The sequence below is a fragment of the Trachinotus anak genome, unplaced genomic scaffold, assembly GCF_046630095.1.
Source record: "Trachinotus anak isolate AG129_WGS33_773 ecotype Australia unplaced genomic scaffold, CSIRO_AGI_Tana_v1 ptg000020l, whole genome shotgun sequence".
NCBI classification, from domain to species: domain Eukaryota; kingdom Metazoa; phylum Chordata; class Actinopteri; order Carangiformes; family Carangidae; genus Trachinotus; species Trachinotus anak.
Window position 1 is genome coordinate 2,203,785 of NW_027273871.1, and position 27,452 is coordinate 2,231,236.

Sequence of the window (27,452 nt, forward strand, 5' to 3'; positions counted from 1 at the left end):
ATTATTTTAAAAGAAAGCCCTCTCCCCTTCTTGCCTTCTTTAATACATTGTCTAACACAGACAGCATTTAAACTCACATGGTTGCACATTAGTTTGAATGAAATATTTAGTTTTGCTTTCGTCCATCCCAGCAAAAGACGAGAGAGCAAATAATCGCTCCAGGGTATTAATGGGAACAAAACAGTCTCTGATCCAGTGATGTCCAAAGGGAGCACCGTGCAGTTTAAGAATCCACACATGTTAATGTTGTAGCAATGATCAACCAGCAAATATATTTTAAAGATGGCATTCACATAGGGCCGGGCAGGTGGTTTTTAAAATACCTGTCACAATATTACTGAAAATAATTTTAACATTACAAATTAATCACATATAAAATGATAGAGATGGTGTTCGCTGTAATCAACTGTGTTCCACTGGTGCTTTAAACGTGTTTAACAAAAATCTCAGGTTATCTTATTTTGGAATGAAAATTATCTTGAGATTCTTTGTATTGGACAAGAGAATTTTGGAAAGCAATAACAGAAAATGAACATACATATATATTCACAATACAATTCCAGTGACAGTAGATAAACAGTGACATCTCTTTATTGGCCAGCCCTGCAGCCACATAAAAAACAACAACAAAAACAAACACTTTCATCCTCAAATTTAATCTGCGGTGTCAATGGGATGTTCAACCTCGGGCGGCTCCATTATAAAAGAGGAGCGTGATTGTAAACACCTACAAGGTCTTTTCCAAACTCTTTCATCCCGGTGAGCTTTATAACATGCCGATCTGGTAGTGCTATCAGATCGGAAACCATAAAACACAGATATGACCCCAGAAACTATCACAGGCTGACACCTTCAGTCGCTCATCCAATCCCGGGCTGCACACCACTGCAGCAGCACAGTTTGGGCTGTGGAAATTTTTTTTCTTGATTTTGCCATTAAAAATAGTTAAAGTTCACCAATACAGACCAAAACTGCCCTTGTGACACTGACACAACACACAAAGCTTAAAATCAGTGCCGTTGTTCTTGATTTTTGACCACCTTGTAAACATGTTTGTCCAGGCATTTCGCTGCAGTTCTCATCTTAACCATTAGGATGCAACCTTTTCCAAGAAAGCAGCAGTAGCGACAGTAATTCACAGCTCTACTGTGTATCCCTGATATATCTCACTAGTTTCTGCCCTTCATACATTCTGCTGTTTAGAGGAACAATACATTACACAAGCTAAGTAGCGCTATATATACAGTGAAACAGCTGGAGTTTGAGTAATGTTTGGTATGGCAGTGTATATACTGGCATGCTTTTGTGTGGTCTATATTTACCACAGTTGGGCAGTATTACAAGGAGATACTGAGGTGAAACATTTCCTCCCAACACATATTTGAAAATAATTTATCTCAGCCTGGTCCTATAAAAACCATACCTCCACTTTCATTGGACACATTTGATGTCTCTTGTATTTTACCTTCATATATTTGACACCTCTCAGACAGCCTGAGCATACAATATATATATGGTCAACACTGTCTTTTACAGACTCACACAAATGTTCAGTGACCAATCAATCAGTCAGTACTAAGACTAAAGAGTGGAGATAGCAGGAAGTGGTCATTCTTAAGTGGTCCCTTTCTGATTATTGAGTTGTGCTCCTTGTAGATACACAAAGATTTCATGTGTCCAAAGATTAGTGGACTGAGCTGAGGACAGATGGAGATGTTTCACAAAAGGTGTGATGTTTATACAAGACTATACGAGATGGGAGGGATTTACTATGCATTTAAATACTGTGCCCAACATACAGTGCCCACATTCACTCTGTTCACATTCAGCGCAACTTCTCTGGGGTAAATATGCAGTTGTCCATAATAACCATTGTTTGTTTTTTTTAAATTAGTAATGGCTCAAAGCACCTGATACGTATTTTCGGTAATTAGAAAATTAAGTTTAAAGGGTGGTCTTGGTCTTGAAAACAGCTAAATAAATCCCTCTATTTACTCTCATGATTTATATAAAAACATAATTCTTTTCCATTTCAGATTCCTTATGACCAGTAAGTCCAGTAACTCTGTATGGTGATATCTTCAATGCAAAACAAATATATCTCTCTGCATTTTACTCACATTGTCTGCTCCTATAAGGTTAAGTTCAAAATAAACTTAAAAAAAAACACAAAAAAAAAAAAAACCTCAACTGATTGTTTAGAGAAGTGCTCGGGTTGTGGCTGGTCCAGCTTTGGCTGCAAAGACAAGATGTGAGGTCATGGCTGTTCTGTCCACTCCCCATGCTCACAGTGCAAGTGGTTACTCCATGCCGTTCCGCAACATTTGATTGGCTGCGATAAGCATGACACTGATGATAAAAGCCATAGCGAAGGCGCATATCAGGCTTTTCCTGACGCACGTCTGCCGATTCTTCTTTTTAGGATGGACTGGGAGGAGAGAAAGAGAAGAGAAAAGGAATAAGAGATAAGAGTCTCTGCATGTCTTTCTTTATTTGCAGTTTTATTCATTAGTTAAGGCAAGACAAGAGAGGTCAACAGGGGAAAATGTTTTACTAATAGATATCACTTCCCCATTTGATTGCTTACATTCAGACTATTATTTTTTGTGTTACAAGTTCTCTGAAATTGTTAGTTTAAATATGCAATTTCAGATTTGTGTATAGTGAATGAATTTTAACCTGTTTCTCATGGTGCACAATACTTCATTGACCCAAAGAAATATGGATGAAATAGCTGCTAACATTTCTAGTTGCCATGTTTTGCTTATTTCTGTGACCCAGATTATCAGTGGAAGGGTCTGCAATGTAAAAATGATGAGTACATGAGCAGCACAAACTGGCTCTGATACAAGCTCTGCTGTGGCAAAAACAAAGACAAGAGGAGTGTGGTGGAACTTTTGTTCTGCCACCTCTGTTTGGGCTGAAAGGCCTCTTTTGCCCCAAGGAAATAATCTCAGATTGAAAGAGGATGAGGAGGGGAGACAGATGTGTCCTGCAACGGGCCTTGCAGCAAAAGTTTCCTCTCTGTCAGGCCCCTTGTCTCAGTTTGTTAGAATCACACGATGCATCAATAAATCAAGTCAGAGCTCTGAGTCGTGGATCTAAGAAGATTGTGAAAGGTGCTGCTGTCCCACTAGTCAGGAAGAAGATGGAAGCAGGCATGAAAGAAGGATGTTGAGGATATACAGTTGTCGTTTACAAGAGAGGCTCTATACCTCTTCATATAGCTCCTTTATCCTCCCTTGTGCCTACTTCTCCTCTTTCTGATTCTTTCTGCTGTTCTTTTTCCTCTCCATTACTCCACGGCATGCCCTTCCCTCAACACCAGAAACTTTCTGAAAAGAGTGCCAAGCCAGCAGTTCCCTGAGCCCTTCTTTAGCCTCTTATCTCCTCCTTCACTGTTCCTTCTCTGCTGTTTCTCCATTTCCTCCTAGCTCACTCTTTTTAGGGCTCCCTGAGACTGTAGGCCAGTACCCAATGGATTCATTAAGACTTTCCTAGTTTTCAAGTGCGTTTGATCCATCTTTACCTTTGTCCCAGTCCGACTTGGTTAAAGTTTCACAGCAGACAGGCAATTTCTAACTCTGGACCGTAACTAACCAAGGGTCAGTTTCGGGTTTTCGCTTCCCTCTTCTCCCTCAAGCAACATAACTTATGTCTCAAGAAAAATGCCTTTTGTGTTTCACTTGGGCACTCAAACATTAGCAACCCATAACCCTGTTGTTCCCGGCTTTGAAACTCAAGGGAATTAATGCACAACCTTGACATTAATAGATTTTATCATTAAATATGACATCTGTTTTCTTGAGCGTTCTTGACCTTTCTCTAAGTGCCAGCACCTTACAGATGACGGCTTTGTGGTGGATGATACTGTATAGCAACTGATTAAAAATTTCACCTTCAATTTTGAAAACAAAAGACTCAGAAAGTCATTTTAAATGTCTGTAGGTGTGCGCGTTTCAAGTGTTATTTCTTTTCCACTTTATTCTAACTGAACAAAGAATTTAGAGCGGTGCTTGTGATCTATATCTATATATGTGAAGATCAATGACACTCTCAATTACTGTGCCCTGAGTTTGGAGGTAGAGCCAGGAGGCAATTGGCTTAGCTTAGCAAGAAGAGTGGAAGCTAGAGGCGAAGCGTTAGTTCAAACACATGCCAACGAACAGCTCTAAAGCGTGCTAGTTAACATGTTGCATCTTGTTCGAAAGACTAAGAATGGAAATTTGTGATCTTACGTCAAGTTACCTGCTGGTTTTGCTTGTTTCGTGTCACTGTGAGGTTGTGAGGCTGCCAGGAGTCTGCAGAAAGTCACTAAGCTATGGCCACTGGACACCAGCAAATCTTTCCAGCACGTAGCCTCTCATAAAACCAGCCTGGCTTGAGACAGCCGGACAGTTTCCTCCTGATATCAGACTGAACTGCCATTTTGTTTCACTCCATTCATTCAGTCAGGTTTTGGGTTTTTTTTGTTTTTTGTTTTTTTGTCAGTAGTGTCCTGTGGACATAATTTTCCGTTGACAGTTGATGAGAAGTTGCTGTGAGCAGTAAACGTAATTTTTTTCACACTGACTGAAGAAAAATATCAGTTTAAGTGCTGAGTGATTTTTGAGTAAATTTACAGCAGCATGTTCAGCTGTATTGATCCCATCCAAGCTTGCTGCCACTTTTCTTTTGTTGTTTTTTGTGGATGTAGCTAGGTAGCTTCCCTACTCTTAATCCTCCCAACCAAGCTCTGATTGGTCAATTGTGTCTCATAAACAGAGCCAACATCAGACTTATATGAATTGCTGAACAAATTAGAGATGCAATGAAGGTCTGGAAATTGAGTTTAGCCCTGCTTTCCATCTTTATGCTAAGCTAAGCTGCCTCTTGGCACTTGCGCTGTACCACACAGATATGAGAGTGGTATTGATCTTCCTATCTAACTCTCAGGAAGAAGGCAAATAAATGTAATTTGAGTAGTACAATACAAAATAAGTCTTTGTAAGCACAATTATTTATAGCAGCAAAGTTTCCACGAGAACAGCTCCCTCACCTCCCTCATACTCAGGGCAGTTCCCTGAGGTTTCATTGAGGCTCTCCTCCTCGGTGATGATGATGTTCTCTATGTCCTTCATCGTCAGGTGGTCCCGGAAGGCGTGGAACAGCACCTGCTTCAGCTCATCCAGAGACAGCTGCTGCATGTCAAACTGCAGGGGCACACGGCGATCAATGCAGAGACACAGTCATCCACAAACTGGCTTTAAGAGGGCAGATAAATATAGACCATGAAGAATGTAAGAATGAGGTGTGAAATGTACAAGCTGTGAAAAATGATGGCACCTACATTTGTGCTTTGTTGCCTAAATGTGCTGTAAATGTAAGTAAGAAAGGTGTCTGTTGTAATGTAATGGCAGCATGTTTTGCCTATGCATCGCAGGTGCTATTTTTGGGTGCCTGAATCACTATGCAAACCCGTGTGTGTGTGAATTGATATAGTTGGATAAATGTATGCATGTACCACCAGGTTAATGGACGCATCGATTAGAATGAAAATGAAAATACAGACGCATTTACTTGATTGTAGGCGGTTGCATTCTCAGGTGCTCGTGTTTAAAATGATTTATGAGGCTGTGACCAATCACTGACTTGAAATCTGAATATATCTCAGCCTCTGTCCTACCCCCCGCCTGCCCTTCCCAAACATCATGTCCTTCCTGCCCGTCCAGCACATCCCCCCTACAAGTTATAGACCTAATGCACACACACATATAGCATCTATGTCTAGATTATTTACCTCACTGACAGATTCAAATACAATCAGTCGCTTGGTTTAACACAACAGATGGACATACTGAGGCAGAGAGGAGGAAAATAGGGGGTTGATAGAGAGTCGAAGAGAGATAGTGTAAGATGGTAAAGTAGGAAGTATGGTTGAGGGCAGAGAAAACTGAGACGATGGACGTAGTGGGAGACACAGATGGAGAAAACAGAACTGGCAGACAATAGAGGTACAGGGATGTTCAGATAGTGAAGAGGAGATGCTCATTTCAACAGGGGGACATAATCCTGCTTGTGCTTTACTGCTATTGCTAAATGCTAAAATGCTCCAACATCTTGGCTAAGACAACAGATATAGTTTACCAAAGGAAAACTACTATTACTTCTACCAGTAGTGATTGAATTGGGTATTGAACCTCAATATTGGTCCTGACCAAAATGTGACTATTAATTATTAAAACCTGGCAGTGAATGCTTGGTCAGTTTGAAGTTGACTTTTTAATTATAAGAATAGTTTGACATTCTGGGAAATAAAAATGCATACTCTCTTTCTTGCTGAGAGTTGGTTGAGAAGATGCTAGTCTCATTAGTCACTGAATATGAAGCTACAGCCAAAAGGATGTTAGCTTAGCTTAGCCTGGCTCCGGTGGCCAAAGTTAGAGCTTTTGAAATAAGACCTGAGATCTGCTCTGCTTAATCCATATAAAAATAAGCGTTAAAACATTGAGGTTTAATTTTTTGAGAGTTTCATGGAACTATTTCTTTCTGACTGTCTGGAGTCTTGTCATCACCATAAGTTTTGCAGGCAGCGAGTGGAGACATGAGGAAGTCAGTGCCTGCAGCCAAGAACTGTAAAAGCATCCTTTGTTTTTTCTACAGAAATGCAACCTCTTAATTAATGAACGTAAAAGGTGTTGGTAGGTCGATTTATTTAGACCTTAAGTGTATTTCCCAAAATGAATTAATGAATTATAGCATCATTTTGAGAATTTTTTTTTTTTTTTAAATGTAGGTTGCAAAGCGCTTGTGGTGAGCTTGTGATAACATTTAACATTTGAAAATTGTTTTGCTCTCAAAATAAAGTATTGAAATTAAACCCGGCTTGATTTATTGATGTTCTTTGTAATGTCAGATTTTAATGAAGGCAGCAGTGGAATGAAAACAAGACATTAATGCATTAATATAAAAGTGTGATGTCATCTTCCAACATCAATACATGCACATGATAAGAAACAAAAACACATGCAAACACACATTTTATGTATGCACATAGTTTGGAATGTTAAGTGCATCCTTTATGTACAGTATTTTTTGCATGTCTGTTTCTGTGTGCATTCATGTGTGGCCAAAAATCGCTCTGCAGATGTGTATTGATTCCAGTCTAATCGTTCCTTCTGCTTTTCCTGATGATTTACACCGTAATTACACACACATGCACACACAGACACGCACAACATTATTAGTAAACCTGGGACACTGTGGCAAATGGAAGAATAATTTCACACATACAGATAAACACACTCATTAAATTGCTCATTTCTCTCATGTTTTCTCTCCTCACCTCCTTCTCACTCACACACACAGACCCACACAAACACTCAGTGAAACTCTCTTTGGTAGCTAGTAGGGTAAAAGAGAACAACTGAAAAGATCATAGAACCAATATTACTTTTTTTTTTCAAACTTAGATCAAACTAAAACATTTTTACTTTCTTTCTGCAAAGCAAACAAAGCCATGTTGCAGAAGATAAAGATGGCGGGATGGTCCGAAACAACAAACAAGAATCAAAATTACAGCCTCTTACACTGCAAGCATCTTAGCTGGAGTGAAAATATAATCCAAAGGTGTGGTATGCATTGCAAACTATTGTCACTACCAGCTTGATTGAAATGTTTTAATAATAGACAACTTAACCCTATAATGCCAAATGCATCAAATTTGATACAAGCATTTCTGAGACCTATTGTATCACCTTATGGTAAAAACTCAAAACCCTCTTGTATCCAATCTGATACTTGTCTTCCACCCCCTGGTTGATACCTTTATCACTACAACAATTCAAACACAGTACATGGGACACCTTCAGATAGTTCCCAACTCACTGGATCAATGTAAAGAAAATTGTGATTTTTACGATTTTCCAGTGACATTTTCTTTCAAATTTTTAGTAATATTCTAACATGAACACTTAATCTGTTGGAGCAAGTTATAATTGCATAATTTTTTGTATTTTAGTATGTAGTAAAATTGTGTATAAAATTTGGAAAAACCTATATGCAAATAATTTTTTTTTCAAATTTTGTGAAAAGGCCAAATAAAGGTTCCAGATTCAAGAAATCAGAATTTTCAGTATTATTATTTCTGGGGTCAGGCATTACAGGGTTAATATTTTCTTAGCTGCAAAACAGGTCTACATGTTTAATAATGATGATTGCCATCTATAAAAACCACTTCCTCTATGTGATTATACTTAAAAATCATATGGTCAAACAAAAATACAGATTGGACCTTTAACTGCTCTGACTCATGCAACCTTGTGCGGCACTCGAGGGCAGATAAATTGGGAGTGGCAGCAGCAGTTTGAGAGCCTGGGCTGCTTGATTTCTGCTGTCCTTCTTGCCGAACTTATCCCTGCTTTGAATGGATGCAGGCAAGTGGAGCAACATCTCTTTGGACTGCAGCCGCAGGACAGACAACATGACAGCTCAGGGCAGGAGCACGGAGAATGTACAATGTTCCTGTCTGTCTGTCTGAGGGGGGGAAAATGCCACAGTGGAGCTGCTACCTGTTACCAACCAGCAGAGTGATTTCTCCACCTGCCTGGTCTCTGAAGGACATGGACATTCACACAAACACAAACACACACACACACACACACAGAGTGATGATGGGGAGACGAAGATTTGAGAGTTTGCCTGTCGGAGCATTTTGTCTTTCGCTGGATGAACTCAGTTGTGCAATGTGTGTGTGTGCGCGTGCGTGTGCGTGTGACGGGGAAACAGCAGGGGATCATGAGCAGTGACCGGTGACATACTGAAGGAGCCAGGACACATCAATCAGAGGAACAGGTGCTTACACGCCGCCCTTCCTGTCTAATCCCGCCTGCCCTCACACAGCACAAGCTTATTTCTTCAGTCGTCCACCTGCTTTGTCTTCTGACCCTTCTCTAAAAAGTCACCCTGAGTGACAACCTGCAAGTACTGTTTCTTTTACTCTGCACTCTCTTCCTCCCGTTTTTCTGTTTTGCAGCAGTGCTGTCAGAGTTAGGTGACACCTTCAAGATCGAGTGAAGTTCCCTTCTTTCTGTTGGAAAACCACATTTGCACCAAAGTGCTTTAACTGAAAAAAAAAAGTACAGAGATGTGTATCCATGTGATCTGCATGTACACAAATACATACACACACACACACACACACACACACACACACACACACACACAGAGGGCACATGTTGTATAAAACTGCGGGTAAGATAAGTTATTTTTAACAAAGGCAGCTGAGGCTACAGCCAACTATAAATGAATAATAGATCAATTACATCCATAGAAACATAATCAGTTGAAATTGTATGTTATGGAATGAAAGAAATAAAAACAGATTTTGTCAACCTGAAGCAAAATGTTTTACAGTCAAGGAGCTGAAACCGAAGAGGCCCCGTCCTGGACACCAGTGTTAGAATAACTGCACTTATGATGCTGCACTTTGGATGAAACCATCCACCAAATGGCAGCTATTATGTAACGGGGACAGACCACATTCTTAAAATTACTCCACATTTGGTATCACTGGTCATGAGTACGAACACTGCAGACTGTCTCAGCAGATGTAGATGGCAGAGATCAGCCTGTCGCTGGCCTTCGTTCTGCTTCCTTCCCCCTTCTACTTCAGTTTCTGTTTTCATTGACAAAACACTGATCACAGCGGGTCGAGCTAAAAGAAAAAAAAAAAAACCTAAAAGTTAATGGTAGAAAACTTTGATTAACACCTGCAACTTGATATAACTTTGATATATAACACTGGCAAATAAATAATGACTTATTTGCCAAGATGGAAGTGAAGTGATGGGGTTACTGTATATGACTGTAAGAACTCAAGGTGAATGGTCGGGATAACAAAGCCTGTTACACTGACTCTGGAGACCGGGACTGGTGTCCCATCTCCTACTGACTAAGTCCTTGTTGATTTCATTCTCACCTTGACCACAACCTTTTCCTAACATAAAAGGAGTAGTTTGACATTTTAAGAACTATGCTTTTCAAGAGAGAGTTGTTTGAGTAGATCAGTAACTCTCTCATGTCTGTGCATTCACTGTTAAACTGGAACCAGCTTACAGTCTTAGATAAGATAACCAGGGTTCAGTCTTCTCTTGACTATCATACACAATTTACATCATGCCTGTTAGACCTCTTTTATAGCGCTGATAGCGGTGACAGCTTACAGTCTGTGTGTTGTGTTGGTGATGGTGATGGACTAACGGCTGACTGTTAACTAGATGACTCCAACAAAGAGACACAGACAGCTCCATTGTCGATTCAGTGATGTTTATTGCTTACAAGCACTTCAAGATCTGGAGGATTCAAGCCCCGCCTCAGTGAAACTCTTTTAAGAAGAAACTGGTAAATGAAGAAAACTAATGAATGAACTGTGGCCACACTCAATAACCATTAACTAACAAGTTAATTGGCCAATAGTCTAACACTAACCAGGATCAAAGATTGTGTGATCAACACTGTGTTGATTAACACTGGTGAGCTGTCAAGGTGCTGGTGGGAAGATTTTCAACCTTTGGGCAGAGTCAGTTCCAGTCTTTATCCTAAGCTAAACTAACCAGCTACTGGCAGTAGTTACTTTATATATATTTACTTTGCAGACATTAGAGTGGTTTTAATGTTCTTTTTCAACTGTTGGTAGGAAAACCAAACCGTTCCTTTTGAACAAGTAGTTTCTGTTGCCTTACTGTAACCACTGAAACACTACGGCATGCTTTTCAAAAAGGCTTGTTGTAACGTTAAAGAGATGTGTCACAGGATCTTTTCATGCACCTGTGCATCACTGCAGTAGGGTGACTGGTAAACCACTGGAGGTCAGATCTTCATGGAGTGTTAAGTTACTCTTAAATCTATGCGTGTATTTGCAGTAATTGGGCTTAAACATGTTTCTGTGGTCCTCGTGGTGGCAGCATCTCAGGTCGAAGAGCGAGTTGGCTGTTAATTGTATGGTTTGTTGTTCTGTCTAGTGTCTTTAATGAGCAACAGCCCTATAACTGCTCCTCCTGACGTGCAGGAAAAATACATAGGCCCCTTGGGATAAAAAGTATCAGCCAATTGAAAGCAATGCAAGGCCGACCAGTGTCAACAACATTTTGAAGCTACTGTCAAATGGTAAAAAGATTCTGCAAACCTATGTACATTATAGACACTTTCTTATGTACACTGCTCTGATATTGGTTAAAATTTGTTGTCTTTACTGCAGCTGAAAATGACTATCTTTAGGCACTGCAGCTTAATTTGCAATGGAAGACTGGACGCTTCCTTTTTCAAATCTAATTTACTGACTGTCAGCAGAAAAGCGATAACTTGAGTCAGGAGTTTTTTTCAAAGCAGATATCTGAATTTCCCCGAGGTTTTACTCACACCACGCTACAGAGGGAAATAAACAGAAAAACGCTAATGTTTCCCAAATATTTGAGTGGTACACTGAATCTGACTGGACACACACGAAATCTATTCAAGACATATATGCACACAAACTCACACAGGAAAATGTAATTTCACACAAAACATGCCAACACCAACATGAAGTCAGTCATTATGCATCTCACTGTGCGAGGATGTTATCCTGACCTGAGTCATTATGGCCCACCGTGATGTGCCTGCTTCTCTTCCACCTTTCTCTTCCCAACACAATGACTCTCCCTCTCTTCCTGCCTCTCTCTGAGGTCTGTGAAATATAAACAGACACACACACACACACACACACACACACAACACTGCTCTCATAGTCCTCAGATACACTTCCTCCCACCATTTCACCCCCCTCCTCTTCTTCCTTCCCATATTCTCTTGCTCTCTGCTTTCATTGCTCGCTTCCTCTCCCCTCTCCTGCTTTTCTGTCCTCTTCCGTCTCTCATCTTTCCGTCCCCTTTCTTCCTGTTCTCCCCTGGTCCGTCTCCCTCTCTTTGTGGGAGGTGAACGTTTTAAATCACCCCTGAGACGCACACCGTCTGCGACCTTCATGAATCACAGTCTCTTGTACCTCTTCTTTCATTTTCTCCCACTCTTCTCCTTTGTGGTTTTCTTTTATATTCCTGTATCTTTATGTGGGGCATCCCCCCCACTGCACCCGCACCACCCTCCCTTTCCCCACATGTTGTCCAGCTCGCCTCTTTATTTTCCTCATCTCTCTCAGCCTCGCTGGCTGCTCTATCTCTCTGTCACTGTCTGCTCAGTTCCACACAGTTTAGACAGAAATGATCCCCAGGTTCAAATCTGAATTTTTTTGCATTCATTTCTTTTGTTTTCTGATGTGTGAATGGCATCGACGATTGCTTTCTTTTATGATATTTTCTTAAGTGATTGCACAATGAAATCTGGGATGAAGACGGTCTATGTAAATGTGGCCCAGTATGTTTTTTTATAACCTGAAACACACACACCCCCTCATTTCAGTGAGTCACCCTCTAAACGTTTCTCCTCTCGTTTGACTCAAGGAAAATCCGAGAACAGCTTCCCGAGAGCTGTCGCCCTGCTCAACCAGCCGTCCTCATTCTCAGCCACCCTACTCACTTAAACACACACACACACACACACACACACACACACACACACACACACATACACACTCTGCACTTTTCATTATTGTCGCATGGGGCAAACAAAAAAAAATAAATCTGAGAGCAGAAAATTTTCTGTCTGGAACAATTTTCAAAAACATAGCGAGCACGTTCAAATGCATGTATGTGAGCTGCAGCCTTAATCACCACTGAGCCCAGTTTGGACACTTGAAAGCACATGAGCTCAGACTTCCCCCATAAAGGGGCCCGTCCCTGATATCTTTATTATGGTAATACCTCCTGCAACACTGTGAATGATAAACACACATGCACACCCGAACCCAAAAGCATACACATACTCATGTGAAGAAACACTCAATTCCCAGCAGGTCTCTTTTCCTTCAAGGCTCCGGGTTAAAAGAGGAAAGTCTCTGTTTTTGACAGAGAACAGAGGAAGCAGTTGAGGGGTGGGGGGGCTGAGGGTGTGTTTTTATGTGTGTATTTTTCCCCTTAAGTAGATGTGAGTCTGTGCAGACTCCCTGCAGAAACTAGGGCTGTGCTTAAGGATGTAAGACCAGCTCTGACTCCTTAAAATACACAGGCAGAGGTGAGAGAGTAAGTAATAGGAGGCGTAAAGGATGGAACTGATAAATGATGAAGAGTGTGAGTGATGAGAAACAGATTCTTTGCCAGCTGGGAGGAGGACGCTTTGCTCCTCACCTGCCAGAAGATGTTGTCAATGGTGTTGCCCAGGAATCCTTCTCTGTTGTCGGACGACAGCAGTTTGGGCCCCAGTATCGTCATGAACTCCTCAAAGTCCACCTGGCCATCTCCTGCAGGCACAAACACACAAACACACACACACACACACACACACACACACACACACACACACACACACATACACCAGGACAATAGAAAATCAGATACTCAGAGGTTTACATTTGCAGAAACAAAGAAAAGCGCACTGACCTCGATCAACAGATAGCTGTGAGAAACACCCAGGCCTCATCAGCCCTAATTCACTTTTCAAATAATGTGTGCGCACCTGTGTGAGTGTGCGCCTGTGTGTCTCTGTGCACCAGTGACCGTGGGGTTGTTTTTTTTTTTTCTTTGTGACAAGTCCAGGAACATTTGGCAAATTTACATTCAAAGGACACAACTTGCAAGGCTTTGCATTATGTATTCTACGGCTGCATGTTGTTAGAGATTGCAATCAACAGCCGGCGTCCCGCTCAGTGAACATCTCCACGACAGCATGTCTTATAAACTGAGTTACTGCACAGACCTATTATACTATATAGTGCCTACATTGATCTTACAAGCAGGTCACAGTCTTATCTAATGGTCTATTTATTATTTGCTATAATAAAGAGCATATTAGAAGCATTAGTAGTAAACTGTGTAAGTGCCAGCACTCCTGTGTTTTTATTGGTAGCAAGATAACACTTAATTTTATGGGTGTAATTTCTGAATAATTTCCAAGAAGTTCCCTGGAAAAAAAAAAAACAATGTCATGTGGTATTAATTAAGGAGGAGATCAGGTTAGTATTCAGCTGGTACACTTCCAATAATTGAAGTCTAATTACTTGCTGTGTAACCTATAGTCTTTCAGTCAGAGCACAGCAGGCCAGCTGGACATGTAAAAATGTGAAATTTGTCCACAGGTAAGCGTACAGTTCCACGTATACAATGAAGTTAGTGTTTACTTGGATTTAAATGGAGCTGCTTTTCCAAGAAAATTCTTTTTTTTTTTTTCTTGGTCCCTACAATTTGTTGAAAATTACACAGTTCTTTGGAGGAAATTTTTAGGAAATTACTGAGAAATGACTGAGTAATTACATATTCACGAAATGCAGTGCAGCCTTGTATCATGTCAATCACCAGTGGAATCAAAAACCAACAGTTCTCTGTTCTGAAACCTGACTGCAGCTTCTCAAAAACGCAGCTTTGAATTAACATAATATAATCTTATATTTCAAGAGTACTTAGCCCGAAAGCCTGAAGGAGGATAATGCCACAGATCAGCGGATTAAGATTTCTTAAGCACATAAAATTAATTGTAAAGAGACTGTGCAGGTAGTCTAACACATGATAATGATTGACATACTTCAGCTAATTGCGCCAGCGGTGATTGCTTTCAGTGCTTTGTGAGCGACGACACGGAGGCGACAGCAGTCAGAGGTGGAGGATTTTTAAGAGAGATGCCGTCTCTGCTCAGAACAAATGGCAGCGCTGCTCTTGTGGAGGCAAAAGCAAAATGCTTTTAGCTTTGACCTTTGACATTTAAGATAGGACCCAGCTGAAAGATTGACTAGCTTGTTTGTGATGCAGGGACTGCTTAGGGGTAATTGCAGTCTTGTGTGAATTTACAAGCAGAGCTGGAAGTTTAAGGAGCAGGAGCGAACAGGTTCTCACTTAATTGTCTCAGGGGAATTTGTTTTCGACAGATGACCACCTGCTACTCTTGAGGCGGTGTAGAAACATTTTGCGGGAGCATTTTAAAAAGAAGCTGTAACTCAAAACTCCATGTGGCCTCGAGGAAGTTGGAGAGACATTAAGTTCTGTGTTTTTGGCCTCATTTAACAGTGTTTTTCATTGACATCACATTAAAATTCAACACATAGAAATATTCACATGGCTTGCTTTCTTTGAAAAGGAAAATATTCTTCTTCAGGCTCGTGCACCTCATGTTTTAATACACACACAACACCTATAAGGAAACATTACACCCCTGCAGTATATTTCAACCAGTCACACACTTGCTCACTCTGTGTTTTTTTTTCTGTATGTGGGCTCAGTGCTTGCACCCAAGAGCGTGTCCTTATGTAGTTCCTCACCGTCCATGTCCAGTCTCTGCATGATGATGGCCAGCTCCACTTCGCTGGGCATGTAACCCAGGGAGCGCATGGCCATGCCCAGCTCCTGTTTGGAGATGAAACCATTTCCATCACGGTCCAAAACACGAAACGCCTCACGGATCTCTGCACAGCAAACACACAACATATCATCACTGTACATTTCCATCTGTCCATCCTTGGCAACCACAGCGGTTAAAAATTTGTTCATCTTTATTTCATATTGCCATCGAAAACTTAATGGATTGAGTGACTTCTCCGCTCTTTCCTTTGTGTGTGTATTTTTGCCAAAGAGGCGTGTTCCCCCATTTTATTCATCTCCTTTTATTCCTTCGTTTTTGAGATGCTGTGACTGACTGACTCTGACACATTTGGCATTTTATTTGGAGATTTCTTTTCATTTTCACTGCACAAGTGCATTTTTTTATAGATTGTCTCCTTGACATTCAGTGTGTTTGATCTCTGACTTTCCATATGTGCTTATTACACTACAGATTTGGATAAAAAAAAAACAGCATTGGTTGTTTGTTCATACACTTAAAATGACATTTTATGACATTACATTTTTCCTGGCAAGGAAGCGCATTGCTGTTATCGTGCCACGACATCTCTGAGGGAGGATGTTGAGGTGGATGGTTGTGTGACTCCAACATTACTCTCTAACATCTGTTTAGCATGATTTCCTTTATTCATCACCACAATCATTCTCTAACCCCAAAGTGGTTATAATCAATATTTTTATATCAACAGCCAATTAAATGTTAAAGAGGTCACCTGACTCTGCTGTTCCTCTCAGCTGTAGAGGGTTTGAGCTCATTGCTTTCATTTTTCCTGCCCACAGCTCCACTGTTTTGGCTCAGCCTCACTGCGCTCCTAGTACAGTTTCCAGATGTAGCAGTGATAAAGCTCTTAAAATCCAGGCTAGGCACCGAGCAGCAGGCAGACAAAGGAGAAACCAGCTGGTGAAAACAGACCCGTGGAGGATAAAGGCAGCAGAAACCAAAAAGCGGGGCTAAAAGAGAGTGAATGTTGGACTTCCATGTGTCAGGTAGCTGGAAACACAACTACAAATCAGTGCTAATGTTTCTCCTGAGCTGCCAGACGTGTGAATAAGCAACTGTTTGTTGACATGGTGATGATATCTCAGTGTTGTGTTTACTGCTTGTTGCACTTCTGCCAAGTGTCCAAAAACGACCCAGCTGTAGTCGAACTCTACCATAGATTAGAGTCATATAATTCATTTGCCAGTGTTGTCTTGACAACAGGGGGGAGGGCGACGACCTCTAACAACCTACTTGCTATTTAGGTTGAAGGACTTGTTGAGTACAACAAACTGTAACCATAACAATTGCTTAAAGGCGCACAGTGTTTCAGTGGTATGGTTGTGTCTTTAGTGTGATCCTTAAGTGTAAACAGTGAGCCATCAGATGGTGTCAGTGAGATGGACCCATCCATGCCATGACGTTAATGATTAACAGAAGTGAGCAGGTCTGTAGATGGTGCTGGAAGGTGCTTCCCCGGCGCTGATAACAGGCTTTCCTGTTAGGAAGAGCCGCAGCCTGTCTTCCATGCAAATCAAGGTGAGGGTGATCTCCCGCTGTCCCTCCCTTCCTCTCCCTCCCTCTCTCTCTCTCTCTCTCACTCCTTCCCCTTGTTTCTATTACATCTTTATATACTTATTGCGTTTTACAAACCCCAAGGGGCCTGTCCCAGTCCCTCCACACAGCGCAATCACCATGAGCCTCGCCAAGAGCAATTTCCGACTCTCTCCTCCCACATAAAAGGCTTCTTCCTAACTTGGAATTGTAAGTAAACACACACATCTCACGAGGCGTCAATCTGCCCGTGCAGCAGATTTTCTCAAACCTCTGAGGACCTCCCTGCTAAACACCCTGGTCAATCTCCAGCTAATTACCCATCAATCAGTTGGTAGTATCTGAGTGGAGGTGCAAGGGGATGGGGTGGTGGTGGAGCTTTGGGTTGGAGGGAGGTGGTCGAAACTATTGACTGGATAAAGACAGCAGAAATGGGGCAGAGGCTTTGCAAGTCTTTATCCAACATCTTTTCACACGCGAGTGCTCCAGTTTTCTGTGGAGCTCTACACTTCGGGGGTGGGAGAGGGTGTCGTTTTAGCTGGCATTCTGCAGAAAAAAAGCAATCGAGAACAGTAATACCCTGCCGCACGACGGAATTTAAATCAAAATTTCCCCAAGACTAATCCGTTTCCGAACCTAAACAATGAATTTTACATGATGCTCATCTCTCTGTGTGTCTCTCTCAGGCCGCGTGTCATTAATATTCTCGTCCAGACATGCTGCTCCTTCCTTCCTCTGTGTAATAAGTCCGTCTCAGATCTGCCTGCTGCTCCTGTCTTTGCTCTGTCAGTTGCGCGAGAGCCGGAGTTCACTCGCACCCTCCATCTGAGCCTGTAAATATCCCTTTTCAGCTGATAACTAGACTTGAGCGCCACGCCGCTGCCTCCCTTTCTCTCTCGCCAAATAAAGTGAGAATCAGAGGCGAGGGATTGCGAATGCTGGCGAGTGTGCAGCCTCCCAAAACAAAGTGAAATGTATTTGTATGCAGCTCAACAGTGAGGAGTACATTTTCAATAGGGCACGAATGAGCTGGTCCCTGATGTATTACTGTGGAACGCCTGTGTGTCTGATTGTACGAGCGCACAGCCCTGCGTGTGTGCGGCTGTGTGTTACCAAGTCAACCCTCCAGCATTGGTACATATTCTCACTGTGATGGATGAAACGCCTGGAAACTAGAGAAGAGGATGGTGGCGATCCAACACAGGGGTGATTAACTGGCCTTCTGTCTGTGCTCGCAGATGATCCTGGAAGAACCTTCAGTGTCTCTCTGAAGTGGGATTAGGAGTTTTCAAACGCTGGCAGTAAATACCACGGATATTTTGTCCACATCAAACAATCCCATTGGTTGCGTTGGATCTGTGGCTGACGGCGCCGAGATTATGCCTCATCGTAATGTCTGGAGTCCTAGAGTCCAAATTCAATTTATATAATAGCTCAGCACAGGTTCAGACTACTTCACCCTTCTCGCTGCCCTTGACGAAGAATCAGGCCAACTGGACTGATGATGGTGATGATGATGATGATGATGATGAGATGTTTCAGTCACTGTAGCTGCTCTGCTCTCAGTTCACTAAAGCAACTGTTTCAGTGAGCTGGGTTGAGTTGAGTTGTGCACAAGGGAAACTGGATTAAAAGATTTATGCTACAAAGTACTTCATACCAAAGCCCATTCGAGCAAACTGCAATAGGTCACATGTATAAACACAAGCAAACAGCCTCAGTCTGAAACGCAACACGCTCATGCTCTCCGTCCTCACTTGGTGACAGAATTGCAACTGATGTCAGAAACAAGTGCACTCATTGCAGTGTAGAAGAATTTGTGTTGAGGTTGTGTCATAAGATCGGGTCAAATCAGGACCCACATGCACTGAGACAGAGGAGGTACTGGAACTCACTGAACACACCCCGAACAGACTGCGTGCAGGGAAAACTCCTCTTTGTTAGTTTAAGGCATTTTAAAGGAAAGCTGCATCAGACCTTAGTTTTATTTTCTTAGCTCTATGATAAATTTTCCATTTTACCGGATTAGCCACCACAGTCCAGTGAGCACACTGGATGTGATGCTAATAATAACTAATATAAATATAGAGGAAAACCATGATTGCACACAACTACAGCACTGCAGGTCGAGGCTGAACCAGAGAGTGGTCCGTAGATGTCTGTTTACTGTAACAGAAGTTTACAACAGACTGAAACGCAATTTTACTGTTTGACAGTTCTGTTCTTAATAAATTTGATTATCCCAGGGAGTTGTTTACCTGCCTGTGAGCCAATTAAATGGAGATAAAAAATTTGCTTTAAACTCTAGGACAATACATAATTTATGTACCATATATGATACAAATCTGATCACACACCTGTTTCCCTATTGGACCTATTGTTTGAGATGTTGCCATGTTCCAAGATCTCAGGAAACAGTTTGTTGAATTCAGTGTTACAACCAGTGGGCAGAGCTACAACAGTAAAATCTGTGTTGTATTAAGCTGTAGTTTTCCTTCAGTGTGATGCTGTTAGTGAAAGGAAGAAAAAAAAAAGAAAAGAAGAAAGTAATAGAAAAAAATTCTAAAATCTAGGCCAGGTGGTGACTGTTAAATAACATACTTGTGTTTTACAAAAGCTACAGTCAGCACAGTGGATTTCACTTATGTTTTTGGTTGTTTACATACACAAAACATGGCTTTACTTTACCTCAAATGGTCCAAATGCAACGCCTCTACAATCTATTTGTCGCCGATGACATCAATTTTCATGCAAGATGGATCGACAACTTGAACCGTGATACCGATATCAATACGCTGGAGTCCTAATTCAGGATCGGTCAAACGGATTTTATTTCTGTCAGAGTCCTGCGACTGATTTTATTTCCCAAGAACCATAATTGGAAACCAATGCATCCAGCCAAGCGCTGACAAAATGGCTAAATGAAAAAACTTTTCCCCAGGAGACCTGGAGCATTGTAACTGCATTGTTCCAGCAGTGAAACATTAATTGCTAGAAGCTCACACTTTACCCTGCACCCCCACCTCCCCTCCCTCCCCCCTCCCTCCCCCCTCTCCCCTCTCTCTCTGTCGACACACTCACCTCCCAGCTCCTCTGTGGAGATGCTGGTGAGCTGGAAGGCTTCACTGCCCTCGGTCAGGGAGCTGCTCAGGTAGTTGTCTGGATAGAGCAGGCCCGCCCGCACATGGTGGAATGGCATCTTCTCCCTGCAGAGCACACACACACACACACACACACACACAGTGTAACACAGAGTCTGAATAAACTTTGCGTGTTCGTGTATGTGAGAATGAGAAGACTAGAGGTAAGAAGGATGTGCGTGTGTTAGTGCGAGCGTGTGTGTGTGTGTGTGTGTGTGTGTGTATTCAAACCCTTGCTTCCCGCTTGGGCGTGAGCCCTTTTTAGAAACAGATGCTCCTGTGGAGGGAGCATTGTTCCTTCCACTCTGCTAATGCTCATTTCTGGGAGAAACCACTGTCTCCTTGTGGCAGAATCACAGTGACAAATTATGTAATCACATTATAATTCAATAGAGTCAAAAAAAAAAAAATATTCCACTGTTATTGTTCTGATAAATACCATCAGAGGAGAATGAGGAGCTCGGTATTATCTAGCAATCATTGTGTGGCTGTGTTTCTCCTGCTTGTTCTTTGTTCAGTCCCATCAGTCCACAGAGGAAAAGCACTAAAGTCCTGTCAATTGTTATCGTTTCGTCTCCCCGCACCCCCAATCAGATGTGCTGACTTCCTGTCCCGCCAGGCAATCCCTAACCCCACCCAACACCTCACCAGCAGACCTCAGGGCTTGACAGGGCATCAATCAACAGCGGCCCATGCTGTCGTATGATCAGAGCGATTCTCTGCTGTTGATTCATGAGCGTTGTCCCTCTGAGGACTTTCCCACTGTAATATTTTGACACTTTGGCAATATGCTTCCAGTAATATTCCTGCTAACAGTACATGCAGAACTGAACTGAGATGAGGGAGACAGAGAAAGACAGACGGGTGAACGAAGAGCTAGAGATCCCGAGAGGCTGTGCTGCCAGACAGGAGAGATAGAGATAGAAGTGGGGATGTCTCTGTCAGAGGAAACATGGACAAAGTATAAACAACCAGTCTCCTCCTCCTCCTCCTCCTCTCTTCCTCTCCTCTCCTCTCTGTTATTCTACTTAAATCCTTTGTGGATCTTGGAATCAGAGCTAAGGGAGGAAAAGGACACAGACTGAGTGCAGAGACAAAGACTGTGTAAAAGGTTAAGAGCCATGGGATAGGTGCAAATCTGCTCTGGTGATCTGTAGAGGACACCCGGTCCGACAGTGGCTGTGTGCATTAGGGCAGAGACGGACAGTAAGCAGTGTGTGTGTGTGTGTGTGTGTGTGTGTGTGTGTGTGTGTGTGTGTGTGTGTGTGTGTGTGTGTGTGTGTGTGCAGAAAGGTGTGTATCTGCACATAGTTAGTGAGGAAATGTATTCTTCGGTCCATCTGTTCCTGGTTCTACTCTTGTCCCACCTGCTCATTAAAAGGTATTCAGGTCACCATGGCAACATGTATCTGTTCTACCGACATGTTTTAGGCAAGAAGATGAAAACATACACACGCATGCACACACACACACACACACACACACACACACATAATGTTTCATTACGAAGCAGTAATAATAAATTGCCCTGTTTTGCTGCTACAGCCTCACTTGGTCTTGGAAGAGCATATAGCATGGTGGCTAATGTTAGCTACCATTAGCAACCTCAGGCTTATGTTGCAGTGTAACTGATGTACATCCAGTTGACTTCATGACTCTTCTCTCTTTGTGCTACTGCTGCACCACAGTTTACAGTTTCCCACAATCACTTGTGGTCACAGTGGCTGCTGCTTCACAAATGTGACATGTAGAGCCTGTTAACATCAAAGAGGTACTGCAGCATTCATTTAGAGATTCAATCAATTTAAGATTTGATTCAATTAAATTCATCACTTTGGAGACTGGCAGTCCCTCTACTAGGTTTTATCTTTTAAGGAATCAGGTTTGTTTATAACAAGAAACAGCACAAACATCCTTATTGTTCAGTTTCTCACAATGGAAGATGAATTCATGTCAGACTTATTCATAGTAAAATATAGGGCACAACATTTGACAGAAAATAACAAGGAGGCCTTTTGTGACAGGATACAACAGGGTTTATATGAAACGTATGTGCACATGCCTGAATAGATGTGCTGGGAACATGAGCAAATAGAGTGTTATTGGCTGCTCAGTTGAGCTGCCAGTGTGTTTCATTAGAAGTGCTTGTTGGAACATTACATACATCACATCCACTTCATGGCGTGATTGACCAGCTGTGCTGAGCTGAGAAAGCAGCCATGGTTTGCTCTCTCTCTCTAGCTCTCTTCTTCATCCTTGACACAACTGCAGACGGGTGACGAATTAAAGGAAAAACCGACACAAAGTGTCTTACCTTCAATCTGCATCGGTCCAACATCTCCCACAGGTTCAACTGGGCTGAGATCTTTTGACTGTGAGGGCCACAGCATATGATTTACATCATTTTTCATCCTCATCGACCCATTCCCTGACCCCTCATGCCCTATGGATGGGGGCATTGTTATTCTGTTTCCTCCTCGTTTTTCAAGTGTTTCCTATAATTTGTCCCCTGACTATGCTGCCGTCACTTTTCACGCAAACAACCAAATGCAACACAATGAAAGCTTTTCAGGTGAGACAGTCTGAAAAATTGCCCCATGTTTAAATGCATCCATCTCCCCCTCTCTGTCTTTTCACCCCCCCCGCCTTTGAGTGTTACCTTTGAAGCAGCTATAAACACTTGATTTCCAGTGTGGTCAAACAACACGTCATACGAACTAGTTCTTTTCCAGAATAACCCATCCTTTAAGGTGTTGGCGTATGATGTGCAGATACTATGGATTCATGCATGCATATTGGTTCATCATATGTATGCGGCTTTATTTTTGGGTTTATTTCTGCAGGAATTAATTAATCCATGTGCATGTTTAAATTCCTAGCGGTGTGTTAGTGCATGCATGTTTGTAAGACAGGTTTATATGTGGAGCTGTAGGTGTTGGGAACATGCATGTGTATGAGGTAAACTATTATTATTTTACCCCCTTTGCAAGGTGATGTTGGATTTGCAGTAGGACATATTCAGTAACATTTACAAGTGAATATATTTATGGAGAAAACTGATGAAGAAATATTTTTAAGACAAAAAAAAAAAAAAAAGATTGATGATGAAAAATAATGAAGATTTAATGGCTGTTCAGGACCCCGACATTCTTCAACACCTCAAATTAAACAGGATCCAGCATTTATTTTATCATTGGAGAAATTAATAAGACATATGATATGAAATTAATATGAGAGTGTATTTTAACAGTCCATCTGCTCTCACAATTGTTCCCCTGACAGAAACACCCACTCACTCATGGCGAAAATGCACACACATCAAACTCAGTCACACCAGATCTTCTCCTTTTTTTTTTTCTACCTCTCTCTCACTCACTGACTCCCTATTATATTTTTCTCCCTATTATATTTTTGGATTGTGTTTTTTTTCTTCTCATGAAAACACAAACTGTTTTTACAGAGACGGGCATGAGAGCTGACAAGGACAAGCTTTAGCAGAAAACCTCCATCTGATAAGCTTCATCCCCTGAGAGCAGGAAGATGAGTGCCAGAGAGGAAGACAGACAGACAGACAGACAGGTGAAAGAGAAAGGGGGGGGGGGGGGGATGAAAGGAGCAAATGAAAGTGGGCTGACTGACAGTGTTTGAACTGTGGGGTCACCTGCACCTCAGGGAGTCTGCAGCATGGTGATCAGAGCAGATCTACGCTCAGAAAGGAGAGAAGAGGCTGAGATGAAGGGAGAGGACCGACCGAGATTGAGCCAAAAGCTGTGCAGTGGGGAAAGAGGAGACTCGTGTTTTTTCCTCACCTCCCTCTGTCCCCGTGGAGAAAAATGCATTAGCAGTATGACAGAAAAGAGCTGAGGGGTCACAACAGTGTATTTCCATACAGCACACGCACATCGCTGCCATCACGAGCAGGCAGCCCTGCATGACAAGACAACAGTATCAACAGAATCAAGCCTTTTCTGCCAGATCAAAGGAAACAGGTTGTTGCTACTGCGGCAGCCACCAATTAACCAAGAAAACATGCAAAACTGTGTGATTTCCCTTTAATCCGAGGGCTCTCTGATATGCCTGACGTCTGTTAGCTGGCCAGGCGGATGTCATCAGAAATCAACAAATGATTCCCTTTTTTTACTTCAAGCCACTAAAACGTCAGGAGGCTTTCCACATCTTCTCCAGTTTTGGAGCGAAGGCCCCTGCTGCCTGCCAAAAATAATGAGAGACCACAGTCGATCGGCTGAGCCAGTGTTGGATAAAACTGCAACTCTCTGATGTGTCATATAGACCACAAAGCCAAACAAAATGGACATATCATCGTGATGCTTCAAAGGGCATGTGTTACCTCAACAGGCCACCATCAACAAAGTGGCTTAATTCTTATTAGATCTTTTACACCAGTGATGAAAATGATTAACTCTCCCCTGTCCCTGCTCCTTGTCACATTGTCAGTGTCCTATTCAAGTCACCTTGGGCAACAATAGGCAGCCTCCACACAGCTGTGATCTGTGCTGTCTCTCTCCCCCCCATCAAAGCCGTACTCTAAAAGCATCTCCCCAGGAGAGGCGCTGGATGGGCTGCCCATCCCGTCGCCTACAGCCGCCCCTGCCGGAGGTCAAGCTGGGTCATCCAACCCGCTCTATAGTGTCTGACCCCGCCGTCAGCTGCGCCAATGGAGTAGCTCTGGTAGAGGAGATGTGGGCGTGTGCGCCCTTGCTCTTCCGTCTGGTGGCCTGTCGTTTTAAGGGTTTTTTGTGTTGGATGTTAAAGAGAGTCCCAGCTGACGGGAGAAGAGTCCGACACCCATGACGGCCTGGCACGCTGCGCGCATCTGCAGCGGAGGGAGCGCAGCTGGACTCTCAACCGGCTGCTGCTCCAAGCTGGTGCTACATCACCATGTCACCCTCACTGAAGACTGAGAAAAGAGTGTCCGAGAAAAAAAAATAAAAATGCGCGCAACCCCCCAAGATGCTCGCACACACACACACACACACACACACACACACACACACACACACACACACACACACACACACACACACACACCCATTACACCACGCACGGACTGTAACACCCTCCATCCTTTACCATCCACAGGCGGGTCTGCTCCGGGGTGATCAGATGATGAATATGTGTGAGGCGGGTGATAGATTTGATCATTATCTTTTATGACTGTGGACTTTTACAGCGTCTGGCAATGAGAACGAATACAACTGTGCTTTAAACTGCAGCCAGTCCCCATTTATCAGAGCCAATATGTGAGCTGCTACAGCCTGAGTGAGCGGGGGGGGGGGCTGATAAAGCCACAAAGCATGATGTATGGTGTGTGATGGAGTGCCGAGTATCCCGCTGCGCCTTGAGACTTTAGGCGAGTGTGTGATGGACCTATAATCACCTAATCTCACACATCAAACCCATCACACCAGTTTTTCAGCAGTTTGAAACGGACGGGGAAAAAACACACACACACACACACACACACACACACACACACACACAACAGACTGTTGTCAGGTTGTCAGCCATTAAAACAACACGTCCGCATCTAGACTTATCATACACATACATGCAGGTCTGTTCTCAAGGCGCGCACACGCACACGCACGCTCGGCACATGTACACAGATTACAACAGGTGCAGTCGGCCAAGTGCGCGGCTCCGCGGCCATCAGCGGGACCGACGCATGGTCGCGGTAATCACCTTTCTCACCTTTAGCACACCAAACCCCGGGGGTGGCACACTCATCAGCGGACCGGGTGATGCCTACCTGCCTGTGAAGCGACTGGTCCCCCCCCCGGTGTGAGATTCCCCCCGCTCGGTTAGAGCACCGCTGGCGGAGACGCTGAGGGTGCTTTGATTTGCCAAGACGCGTTTAGTGTGTTTGCATCCGTCCTGTGCTCTTGAGGAGTCCGTCCGACAGCCAGAGATGGACTCATTCAGTCTGTGCGCTGGACCTGCCGCGGGGATTCACCAGTGTGTCATGTGCTCCACACTTTTTCAGATAGTTATTTCAAAAATATCAACTGGTTAGGTGAGGAGGAGGAGGAGGAGTAGGAGGAGGAGGAGGAGGAGGAGGGGGATGATGGTGGTGGGAGATTCTGTCCGTTTCAGCTGAAGTCCAGACCCACATGAATGGCCTCCGATCCGTTTTCTACATCTCACTTCTCATCGCCATATCTTGAGAATTTGGGGTGTTGTTGGGATGAAGCCGTGTGGAGAGAGTGCCAAATCTCCGTCCTGTCAGCTCGCCCAGACGGAAGCCACCCAGACGCCCACGGGTCTGGGTCTAAGAGCTGCTGCTGCTGCTGCTGCTGCTGCCGCCGCCGGTCGCTTCCTTACCACAATGATAAATCACGATCTAAATTCAATCTCTCCTGTCGAATCAACACGGAGAAGAAAGGATGGAAGCTCTAAGCGCAGCTCGGTCACACAGCGGCGGGGATGGGAAGGGATCTCCCGACGCTCCCGGTGTCAGAGTTAAGCCATTTATCGGTCCAGTCCGGTAAGGGAGGGGCCACATGGGGACCACGGCAGCAGAGGTGCGACTGTGTAGGCTATAGGTGAGCGGGGAATACGCAAACGCCGTGGCGCTCAATGGGAGCTGCCCTCCTCGCAGGTGTGTGTGTGTGTGTGTGTGAGTGAGAGAGAGGGAGAGAGAGAGAGAGAGTGAGAGAGAGAGAGAGAGAGAGAGGTCCGAGCAATTAAGGTTTCAGTGGATCAGTGAAGCCACAACATCTCCCCTGGGGAAGTGTGTGTGTGTGTGTGAGTGTGTGTGTGTGTGAGTGTGTGTGTGTGTGTGTGTGTGTGTGTGTGTGTGTGTGTGTGTGTGTGTGTGTGTGTGTGTGTGTTTCATTTATCTTCACATTCATGACCAATTATGGTGCTTAGGAAATGACATCAGCCGCCACTTAAATGATGCAGTGTGTCTACTCCCCCCCCCCCCCCCCCCTTCTCTTTCCTCCCTACCACCCATCCTAATTTCTCATCATCATCCTCTTCTTCTTCGTGGGTAAGGACTCAAGATTCAAGGAACCTCCCTCCACCCAAAGCCTCACTGTTGCCAGACGTCCTCTCCACCTCCTCTTATCTCCTGATCAGGCCGTTTTTCTGCCTCTGCCTGTGATTAGAATACCCCACCACTATCCAATTTACATCTCCTATACTAATTATATAATAGCCTATGTGAGGCTTGTGTTCTCCCCGCCGGTGGGACCGCAGCAGCTCAGCTGCAGTCTCAGCCCTGAGGTTGAAAACTGTGAAAATTCCCGCGCTACTGCGCCGTTATAATTAAAAGTGGCTGCAGCAACTTATTGAAGCACC

General features: G+C 43.3%; 1 protein-coding gene across 1 annotated transcript; it reads right to left on the minus strand.

The window, feature by feature from the left end:
• On the minus strand, positions 1-26,803 carry caln2 (calneuron 2). The gene is made up of 6 exons (XM_071505790.1): positions 25,900-26,803; positions 20,071-20,195; positions 15,377-15,520; positions 13,257-13,369; positions 5,039-5,192; positions 1-2,428 (listed from the first exon to the last, which is right to left on the minus strand). Exons 2-6 carry the CDS (start codon positions 20,186-20,188, stop codon positions 2,301-2,303), a joined length of 657 nt encoding a protein of 218 aa, XP_071361891.1. The 5' UTR covers positions 20,189-20,195; positions 25,900-26,803; the 3' UTR covers positions 1-2,300.
• Positions 26,804-27,452: the final 649 nt, after the last annotated feature.